This window comes from Oryctolagus cuniculus, chromosome 4, assembly GCF_051225735.1.
Source record: "Oryctolagus cuniculus isolate XC-2025 breed Fujian yellow rabbit chromosome 4, ASM5122573v1, whole genome shotgun sequence".
Classification (NCBI taxonomy): Eukaryota; Metazoa; Chordata; class Mammalia; order Lagomorpha; family Leporidae; genus Oryctolagus; species Oryctolagus cuniculus.
This window is the reverse complement of record NC_142870.1, coordinates 78,986,794-79,008,695: the sequence shown is the minus strand read 5'-3', so window position 1 is coordinate 79,008,695 and position 21,902 is coordinate 78,986,794. Positions and strand designations below refer to the sequence as shown.

The 21,902-nt window shown below is 55.9% G+C and overlaps 1 protein-coding gene across 2 annotated transcripts in view; it reads left to right on the top strand.

Moving 5' to 3' along the window:
* Positions 1-21,902, top strand: part of SEMA5B (semaphorin 5B) — a 115,506-nt gene that overhangs the window by 66,519 nt on the left and 27,085 nt on the right. For both annotated transcript variants that reach the window (XM_089331810.1, XM_051818991.3), the window contains exons 2-4: positions 11,236-11,424; positions 15,943-16,042; positions 21,022-21,067. In XM_089331810.1, coding sequence (XP_089187936.1) covers positions 11,271-11,424; positions 15,943-16,042; positions 21,022-21,067 — 300 coding nt within the window. In that variant the 5' untranslated portion in view covers positions 11,236-11,270. The remainder of the gene's footprint in view (positions 1-11,235; positions 11,425-15,942; positions 16,043-21,021; positions 21,068-21,902) is intronic.

The window sequence follows — 21,902 nt, the reverse complement described above, 5'->3', positions numbered from 1 at the left end:
TCGTCTGCTTTTGATCTGCAGGCTTGTTTTCCAGTGCAGTTCTCCTTTTAGACCGCAGCCGAATATCTGATAGCAAAATGTTTTCACAGAGAGGCTGCCCGTGGGGAGGAGAAGAAGGATGCTGCTCTAATGAATAGATAAGCTTGATTTGTGTTTGGCAACATCTTTAGCATGTAATTCCTGTAATGAAAGTAGGCGAGCCTCCTTTGTTTGCTTTTCCCTTGCAAAAACAATGAAATATTTCAGAATGTTTGGGAAACAGGAAATCAAACTGCTCATCATCATATCACCTTCGTGCCACCACTGCCACCGCTATCCCTGACCAATCTGTGCAAGGAATAAACCACAGCCTCTGTTGCCCTTGTCTCTTTTAACCATGTGACAGCCCCCCCGGGGCCGGGGCCTGGCTGGAACCAGGCCTGTCTGCCTTTATCATTTGCTGCACCCTCCTCCGTTTGCCGACAGGTTGCCCTTCTGAAGTTCCTGATTGACTTCCCAGGTGATGCAAAGCTTCCCTTTGTAGTTTTCCGCTCTGCCCTTGCGCTGACCTGCTCCGTTCCCGGCTCCGTGATCACAGTGCACCGTGATTGTCGATCTTGCTCGGGAGCGATCCTCGTCTGTAAAGGATCCCCGGGGCGGCCTGGCCTCCGCTCCCTGTGTCAGAGAGCCGCTCTCTGCGCTGAATCCTGCCTGTGTGCTGTGCTGAGACCAGGCAGAGGGGCAGGCTCTGGGTTGGGACTCAGCTTCTACCAGTTTGATCTTATGTGAGTTGCGTGGCTGAGTTGTGCCTCAGTTTCCCCACTCATGAAATGAGGGTGGTACTGAGCCCACCTCACAAGGTTACTGTGCAGTAAGTGCACAATGCAGAGCACAGCACACTGCCTGGATCCTAAGAATCTGGGTGTAGGTGCTGTTCTTAGTTCGGTTCTGCCACTGGCCCCCTGCCGGGTCTGCTCACGGCTGGACCAGCTGCTCTGTGTGAGATCTTCTTGTTAAACTCCCTGTGATCACGCGTCTCCTCTCTTCTGCATGGCTTTCACTGCAGTTGGGGAGATGTGGGTGGGACTCCAGGAAGCTGCTGAACACAGTTGAGACCCATGCACGACTTGGCGGTTTCTAGGAATAGAGGGAGGGGAGGGAAGCCCAGCCCTGCCGGCCCAGTCCAGCTCAGTTTGCAGATGCTTCAGCAGGGAGTGAGCGTGCCCTTGGGAGGCCTTGGGGCTGGGGCTGGGGCTGGAGCTGGGTCTGGGAGGCATCCATACACCCCCGCCCCAGACCCCAGGGCTGCAAAGTGCTATGAAGCTTTGCTTCTGCCCCTCCTCCCTTCGGATCCCAAACTTCCTTTGGGGGGGCCCCAGTCTCCCAGACAGTCTAAATAGGAAGAAAAGAGGAAAATCCGTATCCAATCTGCTCTATTCAGAGCAATGGGAAGGGATCTGCATCTCAATCTTATCTTTGTGCTGAGTTTGGCTGAGCCTGGCCCCCCAAGTGCTGAGTAGTGGGTGGGTGGGTGGGAAGCTGCCTCCACCGCCTCCCCAGAGAAGCCCTGGGCTGGGCACCGCCCTGTGCGGGGTCGGGGAGTGAGGGCGCCCCCCATGCCTTCCCCTCCCCGCCAAGCCACAGACAGAATGCATTCTTTCCGGCTCTCGGCTTCCCCTCTATTTCCTCGTCTTTTCTTTTCCTCTCTCTTTCTCCCCCTTTCCCAGGCACGCAGCCAAAGGGAGGCTTGGGAAGGAGGCGAGAGGGCGGAGGTCCAGCCTGAGCCCCCTTTCCGAAGGTCCTCCCGGGCTAAGCTTGGGGTGGGGACCAGAGGAGGCGTCTCCTTCGCTCCCACCCACCCTGGGCCCTGGCCTGTAGCTCTGCGCCCGGGGAGGCTGCCAGGCAGCCGTCAACACGGCTCAGAGCTCTGGACTCTGCCCTGTCCATCTGGAACCTCTGGAATCTGTTCTCAGAGCCACTCAGGACCTAGAAACCTGGCTCCCACAGCCCTAACTCACGGGGGGCCACTTTGCTGCAGGAAGTTGGCTGAATAATTGATAGCTAGAAAGCGCTCTCTTTGCTCTGGAAGCCAGCGCAGGAATCCAAATGAAACCAGTGGGGGCTGCTTGGAGCGCGTGCGGAGCCAGGGCGTCAGAAGGCTCTGACGGGCCTGGGGCCAGTGTGTCCTCGAGGGAAGACCATCAGGGGGAGTGGCCAGGGCCGGGGCTCTGCCAGCAGATGGTCTCAGGTTCAAGTCCCAGCTTCACTGGTGACTGGCGCTGGAGACCTGGCTGCCCTGGGCCCTCCCCACCTTCTTGCCAAGCTGCCTTGAGGTTTTGCAGGCCAGGAGCTCAGCACTGTGCCTGGTGTGCTTGCAGTGTGCTGTTTTTCATTCAAGCCCTTGTTTTCTTAGGTTCTGATGACTTTCCCTCCAGTAAAAAGAGGCCCCGGTCGGCTCTGGAAGGGACCTTGGTGTCAGCAACAGTGTGAGCGGCCCTGCTCCTCCTCCTGGACGCGGCTTTGTAACCCACATGGCCACTCCCGGGTCTCTGGACCACCCTGCCTCTGCTGCAGCCAGACTGTCCTCTAGCTTCTCCAGGAGGAAGAGGGGTCCCGTTCTAGTCCCCACAGTTTCCCTATGGCCAGAAGCCTGCCCCCGTCCCTCTCCGCTACTGCCTGCTGCCCCACGCTCCCAGCAAGGCCTCCCTGGCTGCAGAAGAACCTGCTGAAACTTTAGTGCTAGAGGCACTTCGAGACGTGGCCCCGGCCTTCCTCTCCAGGCCCATCTCCCCCTGCTGCACTCCTGCATGCATGCGGGATTATCTGAGGCTCCTCTGGGTTCTGCAAGGCCCCGGGGGAGCTGCTTCTCCTCCTGCTTGCTCCATTTCCCAGGGCTTCCTGTGCCATTTGGGACACCCTTGTCATTTGCAGTTTGCTGGGTCCTCCCGGCTCCTCCTCGGGGTGCGTGGACTGTTGGCCCTCCCTGCAGTGGGCGAGGGCAGGCACGGGGTTCCCCGGTCTGCAGGGGAGGGCATGGCGGTGCACAGGGAGCCCGTGGGGAGGCCAGTGTCAGCCGGACTGGGGACTCATAGGCACACTCTGCACCCATCGCCCTCCTCTCTTATTCCAGAGCCAAGGGCCTGCTGAGGATCTGGCCTGGCCCTCGGCCCCACTCTGCTCCTTCCCTCTCATGGGTGGGGTCCTCCCCTCCTGTGGTTCAGGTGATCTCGTTGCTCCCATCTGTGCTGTGAAGATGGAGAAGCCCCAGAGCCATGGAGCCATCCACAGGCAGGGCACGTGGCTGCTCCCGCACACGCAGGTGTTACCGGAGAAGCAAAGGGTCCTTGTCTTCACGCAAGCAAGAATTCAGGCGTGAGACAGAGAGCAGGGGAAAGCAACATAGCAAGGTTTATTAGGGTAGGTACATCGTAAGAATGGATGGGCACCTCTCCAGACAGAACCTGAGAGAGAGTGCACAATTTACATTTAGGCTGGGGTTTTTAAGGGGATGGGTCTTGCTTTCCCTCCTCCTCCCTCTCCTCCTCCCAAACAGAGGACTTGTTGGATGTAAATATGAAAAATTATTTTCTGAATTTTTCCCCTGAGTTATCAGACAGGGGAAGCCTGGCTGGTGTCACCCCACCTTAGAGGAAGGATGGTTGTCGGGTAGAAGGGGCAGGACACCTTGTCAGGATCCCGGCGGGATGTTTGAAGTGCAGATACTGGGCTGCACTTGGAAGGTTATCGGGATGACTTTGCGATGCGGATGCTGGACCTAGATGTCAACTCCTTAGGCCTTTGTCACACACACATAAGCTCATTTCTGACTGCCTACCTAACACAGGCACATGCCTCCAGGGACCATCCGAGTGACTCCGTATCCAGGACCCTCAGGGAACTGGGCCAGCAGTGGACGCCGCCATTGAAGTTCTGGTTGAAGAAGGGAAAATGCTTCCCTTGTCACCAAGGGTTTCCCAAAATAGCAAGAGTCAGCTGGTGCTGGCCCTCCCCTCCCCCAGCTCCCGGGGCACCCTGCCACAGAGCCAGTGATTGGCGGCAGGGAACTGCCAATGAAGCGTGGGCTGTCCCTTCCCTCCCAGGCCCTGGGCCCCAGGTCACTGTCTCCTCTTTGGGACCAGGCTTTTGTCATGTGAGCCCCACCCCCTGCTTCCTCAACTGAACAGGGCCTGGCTCATAGTAGGTGCTGAATGGATGGATGTGGAACAGGCTACTTTTAGGAATGGAACTGAAGGTTTTATGTACACTTAAAATTAGTTTTAAAGGTTTATTTTAATTATTTGAAAAGCAAAGTGACAGAGAGAGAGAGAGAGAGAGAGAGAGAGAAAGACGGAGACAGAGAGCGAAATCTTCCATCTGCTTGTCCACTCCCCAGATAGCCACAATGGCTGGAGACAAGCCAGGAGCCAAGAACCCAATCTGGATCTCCCACATGGGTAGCAGGGCCCCAGGCACGTGGGCCATCTCCCAGTGCTGTCCTAGGCGCATGAGCCGGGAAGTGGATCAGAAGAGGAGAAACGGGGACCCCAGCTGATGCGCTGGTACGGGATGCCAGTGCTGCAAACAGTGGCTCAACCTGCTGTGCCACACGCCTGCCCTGGGTGTTGTGTGTACTAAGAGACTTAGTGGAGTGGTTTCATGAAGGGCCTACCCTGTGCCAGACGGAGTGCTGGGGGCTTCAAAGCATTCCCTCCAGGCAGCGAGCCTGCCATTTGCATCCAGGTGTGACAGGCTTCCAGGCTCAGGGCTCCTGCAGGTGCTGTACCACCTCCAGGAGACAGGCTGGCTGCTTGCTGCGCTCTGCTGGTGCCTAAAGTCTGGGATTATTTTAACATCAGGTCAGACAGACATAGTAGAAATAGAAATTCCTGGGAGTCTCAGGAGTACTTGGTTTTCGAGGGTGAGAAATGAACATGTATAGGCTAGGAATGGTGCCTGGCTAATGATAATTGAGGCCTGAAAAGTAAGGACGTAAATTAGGAAAGCCTTATTCTCTAATAATGAGAGTCCACATTTTAAAAATAAATTTATGTATTTGAAAGGCAGTGTTACGGAGACAGGGAGAGACAAAGAGATCGACTATCTGCTGGTTTACTTCTCAAATGGCTGATACAGCCAGGGTTAGGCCAGGCTGAAGCCAAGAGTCTAGAAATCCATCCTGGTGCCCCAGGAGACCAAGCACTTGAGCCACCCTCTGCTGCCTTCCCCGGCACCTTAGCAGGGAGCTGGATCATAAGAGATGCAGACGGGACTCAAACAAATACTCATACAGGATGCCAGCATTGCAGGCTGAGTCTTCACCCGCTGAGTCAGCATTCATCCACTACTTATTTCCTGTCAGGTGCTGTTCTAAGCCTGTTAGATAAAAGTAGCGTATTCACTGTTCGCAATAACTCTTTGAGGTGGGTGTTATTCTCCCTATCCCAAAGACAAAGAAAGAACAAGTCCAGAAGTGCGAAGGTTGACCATGGGGGGCAGGGTGGAGGCAGGCGGGGCTGCCAGGAATTCCACACCCCAGGCCCCACCTGATTTCCTGCACCACGGTGTTGGCCTGGGGTGTGAGGTCACTCGGCGTTTGCGCCAAGCTGATGTTGCTCTGGCCTTCCTGCCTGTGGCCCAGGGGGCAGCAGGGTACTTCTCTGCCAGCCCCACCTGCCACAGGACCCACTCTGGAAGATCGCAGGGCATGAGGTCCCTGCCTCTCAGTGATGCAGAGCCCGGGCCAGGAGGCAGGAAGGTGAGAGCGGACAGCCAGGGGGCCGTCCCCGTGCGCAGCCCGGGTCACCAGCACCCCACGCTCCAGCTCCTCCCCTGCTCCCTCTCTCCCTGCTTTGCAGCCCTCTTAGGGCCGATGGGCAACCTTACCAGGCAGGGAGGAGGCCCTTGAGGACGGTGGCAAAACAGGCCTGTGGCTGAGCCGCGGTGGGGTACATGAAGTCAGCTCTCAGGGCTGGGACCCTGAGCTGGGTACTGGTGCTCAGTCTGTCTCGGGCTTGCGTGGCTACGCACCCATCTGCCTCCACGTCTCTCTCCTCATTCACCTGGATGGAAGGCCGCCAAAGAGAGGACGTCCGGGTCCTGCCTGGTGCTTCCGCACGTGCTGGGGGAGGGGGTGATGTTCACAGGGCAGTGATTGACTCCGGAGGGATTGGAGGATGTATTCCATAAAAACTCTCGTGGGAGTGGAACTTAGCCAGTGTAAGGCCTGGGGCTGGGGGGAGGGGAGGAGGCCCAGGTGTGCATCTAACTTAGAACCCCAGGGCTTAGGGTGTGGGCACCCTAAAGAAGATGTAGGAGGGGGGTTGGAGAGCCCTAGGGGTGGCTCACTGAGCCTTACCCTGGGCTGGTGACCCAGGGCTGTCCCACCCCAGTGCTGAAGGGACAGGAGAGGGACAGGAGCTCTGACCTCCCACTGTCTCAGGAACACATTCTGTGCGCCCTCACTGCTGCTTCCTCCACCTTCTGTTGGCCAAACACAAGCCGAGGGAAGGGAGGCTCATGGTGCACCTGCAGCCACAAGCACGGAGCAGGCGGGACAGAAGAGTGGATTTGCAGGGACAATTATAAGGTGCTCAGCACGGTGTTGTCGGGCCACAGGCGGTTCCCAGGCCCTGCCCTTCCTCCCCTGGATGCCAGAGTATTTCACCCCCGTGGATTCCTCTCTGTCTGCTGGGCACTGTCATGGGGCTGTTAAGGCTGGGGACCCCTGCAGTCCTTCCAGCTGCTGAGGGGTTGATGTTGGGGTTATCATTCCCAGTGTGGGGAGATCGAGGTGGAGAGAGGCTAAGAGTGTTTCCCAGAGACACACCGCTGCTAAGGGGAGCAGTGGGCTTTGACCACATGCTGTCTGGCTCAGGATCAGCCCTGCTCTTTGCTCCCCTCCTCCCCCCAACCTCCATGGCTGTCTCTGAGAGGCCAGGGGTCAGTGTTCCGAAGAGAGGGTGGTGGGCACCAGGGCTGGGCAGCAGGAGGGTCCAGCCTAGCACCAAGGAAGAACTCCTGGTGTGAGAAACAAAGGTTTGGTCCAACCTCCCTCCCAGAGGGTCTCCTGCCAGGCTGGCCCAGGGAGTGGCAGGAGGCCGAGGAGGAGGGGTCAGCAGGTGCTGCGGGACACCCCCGCCCCCGCCCCGGGCCACTCAGTGGTCAGTGTTATCCCAGGAAATGATCCCACTGGATTAAAATAGTGGCAATGAGAAGGGAAGAGAGAGAAAGGCTGGTGATGAAGCAGGAGGCACACAGGCACCCAAGTCAGCTTGGGGCGACTTCTCCGGGTCACCTCTGGACCCCTTCCCCTGCCCCCAAGGCAACGATGGCCCTGACCTAATTCAGCCTGGCCTTTCCAGAAGAGAAAATCTTCATTCTTTTTTTTTTTTTTAAGGATTTCTTTTTTTGACAGGCAGAGTGGACAGTGAGAGAGAGAGACAGAGAGGAAGGTCTTCCATTTTGCCATTGGTTCACCCTCCAATGGCCACTGCAGCCGGCGCACTGCGCTGATCTGAAGGCAGGAGCCAGGTGCTTCTCCTGGTCTCCCATGGGGTGCAGGGCCCAAGCACTTGGGCCATCCTCCGCTGCACTCCCGGGCCACAGCAGAGAGCTGGCCTGGAAGAGGGGCAACCGGGACAGAATCCGGTGCCCCGACCGGGACTAGAACCCGGTGTGCCAGCGCCGCTAGGTGGAGGATTAGCCTATTGAGCTGCGGCGCCGGCTTTTTTTTTTTTTTTTTTTTTAAGGATTTTATTTATTTATTTGAGAGGTAGAGTTACAGACAATGAGAGGTAGAGACAGAGAGAAAGGTCTTCCTTCCATTGGTTCACTCCCCAGATCTAAAGCCAGGAGCCTGGAGCTTCTTCCCAGTCTCCCACATGGGCTCAGGGGCCCAAAGACTTGGGCCATCTTCTGCTGCTATCCCAGGCCACAGCAGAGAGCTGGACTGGAAGCAGAGCAGCCGGGACTAGAACCGGCGCCCATATGGGATGCCAGCGCTGCAGGCAGAGCATTAGCCTACTGCGCCACGGCGCCGGCCCCGAAAATCTTCATTCTTTTCGAGAGCTGCGTAGTATTCCGCCATGCGGTCACACCATGGTTTATTTAAGCGGTGTCCTGCTTCTGGCTGTTGGGCCATCTCCTATCCTGCTACTTCAGAGAAGCCCCCAGTGGACGGTCTTGTACTCGAGACACTTTGCACATGTGCGTGTGCCTCCGTAGTCTATTTTCACCTCTCAGCCCTGGCGGAGGAACAGTTTTGATTTTTCATTTACAATCTGTCACAGATGGATACTTACGTAAAATTCAATAAAAGTGAATTACTAGAGAAAGGAATTGGAAAAAATGCAAAATACAGACCCCAATACTTTGTTATTCAATTCAGTACACATAAAATTACTGTCAAGTAAACGGTTTTGCACACCAACTCCCAAGTTTCTGTGTTGATCTTACCAGGGTTGCTGCAGTGTGTGAACTGACACGTGCGTGGGGCACACGTCCGGTAGCTGAGTCTTGGTTCCTAGAACTGGGGTGCTGGAGCAGGAGGTAAACATGTGGGTAGTTCTGCCATAAAAACTGCCATAAAAACTGTCGCTGGAGCCGGCGCCGCGGCTCAATAGGCTAATCCTCCACCTAGTGGCGCTGGCACACTGAGTTCTAGTCCCGGTCGGGGCACCGGATTCTGTCCCGGTTGCCCCTCTTCCAGGCCAGCTCTCTGCTGTGGCCCGGGAGTGCAGCGGAGGATGGCCCAAGTGCTTGGGCCCTGCACCCCATGGGAGACCAGGATAAGTACCTGGCTCCTGCCATCGGATCAGCGCGGTGCGCCGGCCGCGGTGGCCATTGGAGGGTGAACCAACAGCAAAATGGAAGACCTTCCTCTCTGTCTCTCTCTCTCACTGTCCACTCTGCCTGTCAAAAAAAAAACAAAAAACAAACAAACAAACAAACAAAAAAACAACTGTCACTGGGTTCACCTGCTGACTCGGGTTTTTGCTACACCGATACATGACAGGAGGTATTTCTGTCCACTCGATGATTCTCCAGTGAAATACCTGGGGCAGGCTCATTTTCTAGGAGAAGTTCCTAAGGTCACAGCCTTGGGGGTTGAAGGGCGTGGTGCTGCCATCGGGTCAGCTCTGCTGGGGCCCTCTTGGCTGTGTCATAGCATGCTGGCTAGGATCCTGTCTGGACAACAGGAAGCCAGAGCGACTGGTGCCTCACCGTCCCTCCAGGGCACTCCCTGACCCAAGGCCTTCCCACCAGGCACTGCCTCTGATTTTAAACATTTATTACTTATTTAAAAGGCAGAGGTACAGAGAGTGATACATATATATCTGCTGGTTCACTCCCCAAATGGCCACAATGGCTAGGACTGGCCCAGGACCCACCCAAGAGCCTGGAACTCCATCCAGGTCTCTCACATGGGTGGCATGGGCCAAGCACTTGGACCATCTTCTGCTGCTTTCCTAGACACTTTAGCAGGGACCTGATGGGAAGTGGAGCAGCCGGGACTCCAACAGTTGCTTATACGAGATGCCAGCGTCACAGGCAGCAGCTTAAGCTGCTATGCCACAGCACTGGCACCTGGCCCCATATCTTACAGGCTTCATCACCTGTCCCATCACATCATCACATGGAGGACCAGGCCTGCAACTCATGAGTCTTTGGGGGACAAACTACATCCAAGCCATAGCAAGTGTCTGGGTCTGCTCTGATCATGGTTGGGAACAGCTGTCTCTCTATTCCAGGCCTTATTTTTATGTCTGTTTTTTGTGCATTTTTCTCCTGGATTGTTGGTCTTTTTCTTCGTGATTCCTAGGAGTTCTGTCTACATTAGGAATGTAATATGTAAACAAGTATCTCAGAAATGTCATAGTCATGTGTCTGTGATATGAGCTGAAAAACTGTGTTTTACTTTCTCACTTGCCTTTTGATTCTGCATGACGTTCTTAGGAAGGGAGTGGACACTTGAAAGTTTGTGATTTTCACAAAGCTAAGTCTGTCAATCTTTTTGTCATTGGCTTCTGGATTTTGAGTCATGTTTTCCCTCTTCAAGGTATAAAGGATTCTGGCCAGATTTTCTTCTAGTAGTTCAGTGGTTTTACCCATAACATTTGAATCTCCTGTTCACTTGGAATTTTTCCTAGTATAAATAAGGTGTGAGTTATGGACCTCAATCTATCTTTTCACAAATGGCCACTCCTTGCCCCAGCTTCATTTATTAAAATCTGTAAGATTCCACCTTTATCATCAAAACTAATTTTGAACCATTTGGAATCATAATAGAAAGGCTTTATAATGTGTCAGTGTTGTCCAGAATACCATTACAAAGAAAATTAGCTCTTAAGCTATGATCTATAATTCTGCATTACTGGGGCAGAGTAAACTCTGAGTAATGTACATACATATGAATTTATCTTAAAAATCCTGTGGAGGGGCAGTGGGCGGTGGGTATTTGGCACTGTAGTTTTTTTTTTTTTAAGATTGTATTTATTTCTTTGAGAGGTAGAGTTACAGAGAGATGGAGAGGCTGAGAGAAAGGTCTTCCATCTGTTGGTTCACTTTGCAATGACCTCAATGGCCAGAACTGGGCTGATCTGAAGCCAGGATCTAGGAAATCCTTCCAGGTCTCCCACGTGGGTGCAGGGGCCCAGGGACTTGGGCCATCTTCTACTGCTTTCCCAGGCCATAGCAGAGAGCTGGATTGGAAGAGGAGTAGCCGGGACTTGAACCAGCGTCCATATGGAACGCCAGCAATGCAGGCAAGGCTTGGCTGACGACACCACAGCATTGGCCCCGGCACTGCAGCTTAAGTTGCTGCTGGGGATGCCTGCATCTTGAGAGAGAGAGAAGAGAGAGAAAAGAGAGAGACAGAGAGACAGAAATATCTTCCATCTGCTGGCTTACTCACCAAAACATCACAGCAGCAGGGCTGGGCCATTCTGCAGCTGGGAGCCTAGAGCTAAATCTTTGTCTTTGAAGGCAGTAGCAGGGGCCTAAGCACTTGGGCCATCATCTGCTGTCTTCCAAGGCACATTAGCAAGAAGCCAGATTGGAAGTGGAGCAGCTGGGACTCGAACTGATGTTCGTATGGAATGCTAGCATCGAAAGCATCTTAACCCACTTTGCCATAACACTGGTCCCAAGTAAATAAATTTTTAAAAACGTGCTTATAAAATAAAATCCTGTGGGGCTGCTGGCCCCACGTGCTGTGGTGGAGAGCGCGCTTGGTGAGACCAAATGTTTGCATTGCAGGTCTTCTCCCCAGCCTGCCTGCGGAGGGGCCCACCATGGTGGCCCCCAGACCCCTGGCCGTGTCGCTGTTGCTGCCCAGCCTCACCCTGCTGGTGTCTCATCCCTCCCGCTCCCAGGACATCTCCGGTGAGCCCAGCAGTGAGCAGCAGCTCTGCGCCCTGAGGGAGCACCCCACCGTGGCCTTTGAAGGTGAGAGCCGTGCCCACCAGGTCCTCTTCTGCAGCCGTGGGTCCTGGGTCCTTAGTGGGGACTTCCGCAGGATCTGGCTGGCTGGTGGGAGTGCCTGGACGCCCGTGTTCTGTGGGATACTGAGATCCGTCCTGCGGGGGTAGATGTTTCTGGAAGAGAGGGCAGCAGTGGGCTGGAGGGGACTTTATTCAGGATCTCCTTCCATGTTTACCTGGGGAAAGGCGGGGCGGCGTCTCTCTCTCTCTCTGTCTCGCTTGCTCGCTCCTGCTCTCGCTCTCGCTCTCTGTCTCTCTCGGATTCCTTTGCTGGAGAAGGAAGCTGTGTGTGGACATCCCGGGGAGTGGGGGGTGGCCAAGAATCAGTTGGTGGTCTCAGCTCTAGCTCTTCTGGAAGCCCAGGCTCCGTTTCTTGGCTTCTCTGGGTGAGGATTGGTGATGACTCACTCCCGAGGAGCATCCGGGATCTCAGTCGGTGGCAGGGAGGCCTGGCTGGGGGGTCCTGGGAACCCCAGCAGAAGGGGCCCTGGTGACCAATAACTCCTCTGCTTGTCCAGGGAGGGCCTGAGAGCATCCTCTGAAAGCACTTCCCAACCCGGGACTGGGACTCACTGGCCGTCTGCCAGGGGGCCCGTCCGTTGTCTGTGCGAGTTCCTAGAATCCGTGTATACGTTTGATGATAAGCTAAGACATAAGACCCAGACACCAGAGCACCCCAGCCACGGACACACATTCACACTGCGGGGTCCACCGCCCACGCGGCAGCTGGCTGTGGGTTCTTAAGTCATCAACACTGGGCCCACCCCGGCTGCACCAGGGAGGCAGGGCCAGGACTGTCATCTCCTTGTTCCAACAGGGAGACCGAGGCACGGAGGGTGGACAGACTGGTCAGTGCCCAGCTCCATGTGCCTCTCCCGACTCCCCGCCTGCTGCTCTTTCTGTGCCCCTGGCAAAGCAGTCAGCGGCTCTAGCCCCCACCCCGTGCAGGAGGACGCGCTTGGCCAGAGTGTGGGACCAGACACAAACCAAAGTGGGAACATCGGTCAGGGAATCCAAGGCTGCTGTGGGGTCCGCAGGGCGGGCGGGGTGGCACAGGTGCCAGGTGCAGGCTGCAGGGTGGGGGCTGGGCTTGCCAGGAACACAGACTCCCAGCTGGGGGTGAGTCCGCACAGGGAGCAAGGTTTGCAGCTGTCCTTGGCGCTGTCTTGTGTGAGCAGGGATCCAAGGCTTTGAAGGCTTAAGTGGATTAAAGGAAATTAGCAACGTTCTAAGCCTACAAAACGCACACACACCCTGCGACTTCTGATGGCTTGGGAGTGCGGGTGGATGTCACTGAAGGGGAGCACCAGGAACGGGACTCTGGGGCTGAGCTCCTCACACAGGGCACTTTGTCAGGGGTGCTACTGGCCTGACTGATCCTGAGGCAGGGATCATGGGAGTCAAGCTCAGGAGGGGTGGAGAGTGGGTTCCTCTCCCCCTCTCCCATAGGCTGGTCAGCACTGGGCAGATGGCAGGTGGGTTTCTGAGTGCCTCTGGGTTGCAGGGGTCCATTTTCAATTCTTCAGCCGGGACCTGGGTGAGCCTGGCTTCCCAGCCCTGCACCAACCTTTCTGTGCTGACAGCTTTGGGTTTTTCCTATCTGGGCACCAGCTTTTTAACTGAGCCCTGCCTGATACCAGGTCTGGGACGGGGCCGCTGCGGGACCTTGGAGGTGAACAAACGTTTCCTTGTGGCCTCCGCACGTTCCCAGCTCAGCTGAGCACTGCTGGGTAGGGCCTGTGCTCCGGAAGCGCTTTGTTCCTTAGAAGCTGCTGCCGCAAGGCAGGGCAGCGTGGACCTCTGGCCTCCAAGACCCCCTGGCCATGACATCTGGTGTGTGACAGGCCGACGGCTGCGAGGGCGCCCTCCCAGGCTGCCCAGCTGTTGGGTGAATAACCCCTAAATGCCCTCCAGGATCTGTGAGCCGCCGCACCAGCCGGCGCGTCTCCGGTGAGATCAGACATTGTCCTGCAGCTTTCCGTAGGGGCCGCCTGTTTCTTGCTGGCCTGTGCCCTTTCCAGGCAGCGGGGAGAAGCCAGCCCGGAGTGAACGCCGGTGGTGGTTGATCCACAAAGTGGGTAATTGAACTGACCATAATTAACATCACAGGCGCGTCATGGAGAATATCATTTTTCTCTTAAAGTCGCCGTCCAAAGCCCTCGCTGCACACGGCGCTCAGAACGTGCTCAGAGTTTCAAAGGCAGCCTTTCCCTCCGGTCCCCCCTGCCTGTTTGTGAAGAGGAGGCTGGCTCCCTTCCCGAGGTGACCCAGGATCACGGCGCTGCGCCCAGCTGCGACTCTCCCCCCTCGGCCCTCCTGCTTGCCCCTGGGGGTCCCTTTGCGGCTGGGGAGAGGCGCTGAATCTGGAAGGGACCCCACTTTCCATGCCTCCTGCCTCTGCCTCCCTGTGGCTATGTTGGCTTCACTTGGAGAATTTGCTGCAGACGGGCCATGCCACCTCTGGCCCCGGCCAGCTGCCCACAGGAGCATCCCTGTTGGAAGGGGAGGGGGGAAGGCACGAGTAACCTGTTGCTATTGTTAGGGAGCAGGGGGCTGATGGGGACAGGCAAGCAGCCCAACCCGCAGCTGCACACACAGCCTGCAGAGTGACAGGAACACGCTACAGTGAGACTGCAACACGGTGACGTACATGCAATGCGAATGGAACACAGAGCACAGAGTGACAGTAACATACAGTGCAAATGGAACGGAAACCGCAGATAGAATATGCAACAAAAGATCAGGGTGGAGAGGTTACAATCCCAGAAGGCATCCTGGAAGAGGAGGACCCTTGGTTGAGGCTCCAAGGTAGGACAATAGCCTACCATGATTTCTGAAAGTGGCCTTGAGGTCAGCCAAATGCGCCGCCCACCGACTCCAGACCCACTGCTTCTGCCTAGATGACCCCTACATCAGCCCCCAGTCACCTGCTGGGGACAGAGGGGACCCAAGGGGCTTCCTTCATTTTGCTGTAGAATTTCTCCTTTTTTAAATGGTGCACATCACAGTTTTCTGAAAAACATCCAACTCGCAAAACCTCGTGGTTCTCCAGGGAGCGATTAAGTGTTTGCCTGTCGTGCAGAAATGAAGGGCTGCTTTTACTCTGTAGTGGAGGGATAATGAGCAATGATTTATTTCCCCTGGATTGCGCACTCACACACACACACACGCACACACACACACACACACATACACACACACTGGCTCTCCTCCGGGCCGTCTGTGCCAGCCACTTAGGCGCTGTGGGCAGAAAGCCCAGCGCCTCCTCGCTCTCCCCTTTTCCTCTCTAGTCCCAGATGTGTACAAGTCCCTCTGCACCACAGCTCCCCCCACTGCTGCCAGTTGCTCTCACCCCTGGGCCGTGGGCTGAGGGAGAGCTATAAGGGGCTGTGGACCAGGACGGAGAAGCGGCTCTGTGGTGGATGTGAAAGAGAGAGCGTTTGCTGGTACAGCTGGACGCTCCCAGACCACCTCCCGTTGGTGCAGAAGGCTGCTCCCTCTCCTGTCTGTCCACCCAACCCCTTAGAAGGGGGTCAGCCTTGGCTGGGAAGAGCCTCCCTTGCAGACAGGGCTGGACACTGGCCATCATCCTCTCTCCATGCCACCTCCATGGAACCTTGTCTGAAAACCTGACTCTTCTCATACAAGAAGAGAATTGAGGATTATTCACATTCATTCTAACACTGCTGGGTGCTGGGCTGGGTCCGGAGATCCAAGAAGCGAGGGCTTTTCTGCCCCCCACCCCCACCCCAGTGAACCATCCGGGTAGACCCAAGTATGATGGAGCTGTGGTGTCAGTAAAGCCGACTAGCCCTTAACCCTGGCTCTCGGCAGTCAGGGCAGGCTTCTTGGAGGAGGCAAGAATCAAGTATCATTCTTCCATTTGCTTACCGCATGATGAATGTGCCAGGCCTCTGACATGGGGGGGTCTGGGGACTGAAACCCACAGACCTTCGAGGAGGTGGTGCTTCTCTTGGGGATAGCTCAGTGCTTTCTAAGCCAAGAGCGCCATAACCACATTTGCCTTTTAGAACGATTGCTTCTGGGTTCCCTGTGGGCAATGGGTTGGAGAAACCAGGATTGGAAGCTAGCTTGGATAGGAGGTGGTTGGCACCAGTCCAAGCAAGACTTGATGCTGACTTGCAAGGGAGTGGGCTCCAGAGGGGGGGGCGAGGGGAGGATGGGGGCCAGTTCTAAGATGGGACAGGATTGCCGGTGCCGTGGTGCTGAGTGTCTTTGTGCATCTGGGGAGTGTCGAGCCTCCTCGGAGCTGGGGGACACAGGAAGATCAGCGACAACACCCACCCCCACGTCAGGTCACTGAGCAGGCTGCTTACAGAAGTGGGCAGGTGGCCCCCAGGTCTCCTGGAGGTCTCGGCCCCCCTCAGCCCTACTTTTACCTCTTTTGTCCCCTGGTGGGGTGCTGGTGCTGCTGGGAGCACCTGGTCCAACAGTAACCCAAGGGTGCCTCTCCCTCCCCCAGATCTGAAGCCGTGGGTCTCTAACTTCACCTACCCCGGTGCCCGAGATTTCTCCCAGCTCGCTCTGGACCCCTCCAGGAACCAGCTCATCGTGGGAGCCAGGTAACGAGGTGCCTGTGGGCTGGGGCAGGGAGTGGAGGTGCATGGGTGGAGGGCATATTGTTTGGGATGAGCCCACAGTGGGCAGATCTGTGACCTGGGCCCGTCCTTCCCACCAGACTCTTGGGTGTGTGTGTGATTGTCACCTTATAAAGGAAGCGTGCGGAAGTTGCATGGGGGCTGGGTGGTGGTGACCCCTAGACCTCCCGGGCCCTGCCAGCCACATGCTCTGAGGTTGTCAGTGCTGAAAGCAAGGACACCTGCTGGCGACCTCCTGTCCCTGTCCCTGCTGTGCTGCCAGGACCTGCCTAATTGGCCAGCTCCCTGGGAGCTCCAGCAGAGAAAGTGCCCAGGAGCCCCCTGCTGGCCGGCTGGCCACCTGCACCGAGTGCCCAGTACAGGCCTCCTTGGACCTCTTTCCTGAACAGAAAGTGCTTTCTAGGAAGGCCGTGTGGACAGTTTCTGGGGTGGAGTGGGAGCTCTGTCCTCAGAGTCGTCAGCTCCGGAAGGGAAGGCAGCTAGGAGAGCGACACCCTGTGAGTCTCAGTCTGCTTCCTGGGAACACATTCCCACGTGGGTCTTGGGTCTACCCAAACCTCTCCAATCAGAAGGGGGGGGCTGGAGAGCCACAACTGTGTTTTTAAAATTTTTTACATGTATGCATTTTTAGTCATTTGAGAGGCAAAGAGACAGAAAGACCCGCACAGAAAGAGAGAGAGCGAGAGAGGTCTTCCGTCTGCTGGTTCACTCCCCAAATGCCTGCAACAGCTGGGGCTGGGCCAGGCTGAAGCGAGGAGCTTAGAATTCAGTTTGGGTCTCCCATGTGGGTGGCAGGGACCCAGGTACTTGAGCCATCACCTGTTGCTTCCCAGGGTGCACAGTAGCAGGAAGCTGGAATTGGAAGTGCAGCCAGAACTCAAATGCAGGCTGTGGTTTGGGGAGCTGGCATCCTGAGTAGGCTCTGTAATGCTGCCCCCAATGCCCCCTCCCAATTTTGTAACATTGTCCCCTGGGTGACTCTGATGCAGGCTCAAGTTTGAGAATGGCTGGTCTCTTCCAACTGCCCTCATTTTAACCATGCAGAAGCGTGTGTCCTGGGGCGGGGAGGGGGTGGATGGTGATCTTCCCAGGATTCCATAGCCAGGTGACAACAGAGAATGGGACCAAGGCCCAGGACTGGAATTCTTCATGCTAGCCCGTCCGTGTTACTGCTTCTGATGGCACTGGTACTTTTCAGTCCCCTCTCCCCCGGAGGTTCTGATGCAGCCCAAAGGGTTGGGGAGAAAGCAGCCACGAGGCTGGACACTCCCAGGCTGCCCTGGGTAGCCGACCGTCCCTGGCGTGGGGCTGTCCTTCCTGTCTCTCCCCCTTCCCTTGCTCATCATGAGTGGACCACTAGACTGGGACGAGATGAGCTGACCTTGACCTTGAGCCTCAGTGTCCTCTTCTGTAAAGTCTGGGGCATTGTGAAGCTGGGGCTGGAAGCATTTCCTGTTCTTTTTTACCTTTTTAGAATGAATTATTTTGCATCGGTCCCGTGTGATGTAGTCCAACATTCAAAAAGTACCAAAGCATATTCAGGGAGAGGCAGGGCCACCGCTCCCACAGGCAGGAGGCCTCCCCGTGCGTTCCCTGCAGAGCAGTCTGTTCATATGCAGGTAGACAGGCGTGCATCTTCCCAGCCAAGAGGGCGCTTGTCTTACTTTGTATTCTGAGATGGCTGTGGACCCGCATGCAGTTGTGAGAAACATCAAATACAGAGAGATGCATTGCCATCAGGAAATTGACTTGGAGACGAATCTTCATTCTAATTCCAATTTCACCAGCTATACATCCGTTATTTTATTCCTCAGCATTTGCTTATTTATTTGAAAGGCAGAGTTACAGAGAGAGGGAGAGACAGAGAAAAAAGAGATCTTTCATCTGCTGGTTTACTCCCCAAATGGCCACAATGTCCAGGTCTGGGCCAGGTTGAAGCCAGGAGTCTGGAACTCCATCCAGATCTCCCATGTGGATGGCAGAGGCCCAAGCACTTGGGCCACCTTCCACTGCCTTTCCAGGCACATTAGCAGGAAGTTGAATTAAAAGTGGAGCAAATAAATAAGTTAAAAAAAAAAAAAAGTGGAGCATCCAGGATTTGAACCACTGCCCATATGGGATGCTGGCATTGCAAGTAAGTAAGATGGCTTACTCCGCTGTGCTACAATGCCAGCCCCACGTATGTACTTTTAAAAACCCATGAGTGGGGCCAGCACTTTGTGCAATAGGTTAAGCCTCTGCCTGCAGCTCCAGCATCCCATATGGGCGCCAGGTCGAGTCCCAGCTGCTCCTCTTCTGATCCAGCTCTCTGCTATGGCCTGGGAAAGCAGCAGAAGATGGCCCAGTTGCTTGGGCCCCTGCACGCATGTGGGAGACCTGGGGAAGCTCCTGGCTCCTGGCTGGGGATTGTCACAGTTCCGGCCGTTGCAGCCATCTGGGGAGTAAACCAGCGGATAGAAGACTTTTCTCTCTGTCTCTCGCTCTCACTGTCTGTAACTCTATCTCTCAAATAAATAAATAAAGTCTTAAAATCTCGGGCAAGCTTTTTTTTAAGATTTATTTATTTATTTGAAAGTCAGAGTTACACAGAAAGAGAAAGAGAGGCAGAGAGAGAGAGAGAGAGAAGACTTCCATCCACTGGTTCACTCCCCAATTGGCTACAAAGGCTGGAGCTTGGCCGATCTGAAGCCAGGAGCCAGGAGCTTCTTCCGAATCTCCCACATGGATGCAGGACTTGGGCCATCCTCCACTGCCTTTCCAGGCCATTGCAGAGAGCTGGATTGGAAGTGAAGCAGCCGGCACTTGAACCGGCGCCCATATGGGATGCTGGCCCTGCAGGCAGTGACTTTATCTGCTACGCCACAGTGGCGGCCCCCTGGGCAAGCTTTTTGAGAGCTGCTGTTCATTCTGCACCTGCCATGTGCCAGGTGCTATTTATGTACCACATACAGGTGCTTAATAAATCAGCTCCTGTGTGTAATAAATCAACGTGCAACAGATCATCTCACCCAGGGAGTAAGTCACACGTGCAGGCCACCATCTCGACTGCACAAGGACCCCCAGGAGGCGAGTCTACACTCACCTCCGCTTTACGGCCCAGGAAATAGAGGCTCAGTGAGGTGAGGTCACTGCCCACGGTCACACTGTTCTTCCTGGTCCCTCGTGTGAATGGCAGTTGTGTTTTCTGAGTCTGGGGGTCTCCCTCTCCCAGGCATCTCTCTCCTAGGTCCTTAAGCCTGGCTCTGTCTGTCCATCCTGGGCTTGGTTCCTTGTACCCCTCAGCGCCATGGCTGAGGGTGCTTGGCAGCTTTTTCCACTCCTTTCTCTGGGCACTTTCCTGCCCTTTCTCTTCTACCTGGCATCTTCTCTCTTCCCGACTCCCTGGGCCTCTGGAACTCAAGCAAGGGCTTCTGTTACTCGTTTGTGACCCTGCCTTGTTCCCTAGGGGAGTTAGGGCCAGTGAGGCTACAGAGGTTTCTCTCTGTTCTCATCTCCCAGCTCCCAGACGAGCCCACTGCACTGTTGTTGTGAATGGCTTTGGATGGGATACAAATGAGTGAAGTGAAGCAATGTTTTCCTTAGCGTTTGAAAGCTGAGCAGACGCCTGTGTTACCTGAGCAGACAGCTGGGGCAGAGCCGTAAGCTGGAGTAAGCTGGAGTGCATCTGTCCCCAGGCCCGGAGGGTGGGCAGGGGGAACTCTGCCAGTGGCTGGGGCTGGGGGCGCTGCAGCCTAGGCCAACAGGCAAGGCTCGCCCAGCCCCAGCGCAGGAGAGAAGCTGAGCGGCGCCTGGGCCAGCAGCCCGAGCTGGGAAGAGAAGTGTGCCGGCTTTCTGCTTCTCCCTGGCCCCGCCTCCATCTCGCCCCTCATTTTTCTTCTCAGCAGCACAGCTGAGCAGCCAGGACTTGCTCAAGTCGTTGTTTCTAAAAAGTTCAGGAGCCACAAGAGGAATGGGCTCCAGACGATGGAAGCATCCTCTGGGGAAACCCAAGACTTTCCATGCGCTTGGCTTTAATAAATCTTGAAGTGCAGGTCACACCGTGTCTTTCTCCATGGTCCTGGGACAGCAAACAGACGGGCCTTCATCTGTCCATTGTATGCAAGCCTGCACCAAGGCTTCCGGAGGGCCGAAGCGTGTGGTGGAGCCGGGCCTCTCCCTGCCTGGGCCGCGCGTCCATGCCGTGACCCGGAGCCCTCCAGTGCTGGATGCGTGGCTGACTGTTGTTAGCAGCAGTGTCGTTGTTACAGTCGGAGATTGTCAATCTGCAGGCTGACCACATGGACGGGACTGGTGGCAGCTATACAGTCAGACTATGGGGAGAAGGACTGTGGGCCGGCAGAGGAATTCAGTGGGGCTCAAGGAGATGCAGTGGTCTGGGGGTGGGGGTGGGGTGGCCATGGAAACGGCAGACCAGAGTCCCGGGCTGCAGGAGGGAGTGCAAATGGGCCTCCAGGACCCAGGGCACGGAGCCGGGAGAGAAGGCGTGAGGAAGGGAGTAGGTCAGGCGGCGGGCCCGGGAAGCAGACTGCTGGGCCGAGTCCTTGCTAGAGCTCTGTGAGGCTTCAGGTGAACAGAAAGTCTCCATGGTTGGAACGTGTGGGGTCAGGGGCTTCCTCTCTGGGCCACTGGGTGGGCTGGAAGCAGAGACTCCCTGGGGCTGGGTGTGAACCCCAACCGCTTCACTCCCTCCCTCTGTGGCTTGGGCCATTGTCCCAGCCCCTTTGCTTACCTGTAAAAGGGGAGTTGCCTGTATCGCCGCCCAGGGTTGCGTGCGCATTCACTAAGCGATGGAGGCAGAGCTGTGTCTGGGGCCTGCCCACCCTAAGCCTTCCACAGTGGGCACCTGGTCCCTGCACCCCAAGAGGCCTGGGCCAGGAGGCTGCTTCCTGGGGCTCTGCCTGCAGAAGCAGCTTGACTCACAATCTCCATTTCTGTTTCCGCAGGAACTACCTCTTCAGACTCAGCCTTGCCAATGTCTCCCTCCTTCAGGTACATTTGCTTTTCTTCCCTTGCCGTCCTGGGATTTTTTGTCTTGAAGATGCATCCCCTAGGAGCCACTTGCCGTGGACTCCGACCTTGGTTATCAAGTGCGGCTGGGGAGAGATCCGGAAGCAGGGCGTGGCACACATGGGGCTCCTGCACCGTGCAGGGAAATTGCTGGTGAGAAGGCAGAAGAACCCGGGCCTAGGATGGCCAGCTGTCCCTGTTTGCACGGGCCTGAAGGTTTCTCCAAGACATGGAACTCGCAGTCTGTAACTGGGGCTCTGCTGGGCCAACTGGGACAGCCGGTCATGCTAAGTCCAGAGCCTAGGTCTGCAGGAGGGTCTGTGAGTTTGGGCCTCAAGGGAAAAGGTGTCCCCTGTTCCCTTCTTTGTGTGGCCTGGGTGATCCCATTTTAACTCAGCCTTTTCAGTGAGCTGTGATTGATTTATTGTCTGTTGTCAAGAGAGACTCCCTGAGCGAAATTCCCTCAGTGCACTGAGAGGTGTTTTAATAGGAGTCTTTGATCCAGAACATTTATCCCAAATTAAGAGACAGATGCCAGACCACCCCAGCAGAGGCCGTACGTTCCAGAGAATGGCTAGCCATCTCTTCTCCCTCCCGAAGTCTCGCGTCTGAGAGGCTTCCAGGCCTCCCGGTGGTCACGTGCTCGTTGAAAATTCACCATGGACCAGAACTGAGCTGGGGGCTGAGCGGGGCACAAGGAAGGCAGAGTCTCTTGGCCTCCAGCAAAAGGTGGTGGGCGGAGCCTGTAACCTGCAGAGGTCAGGAGTTGGTCAAGTGCTGGGCTGTGGGGTCTGGGGCTTCACCACCTCGTGGCGGG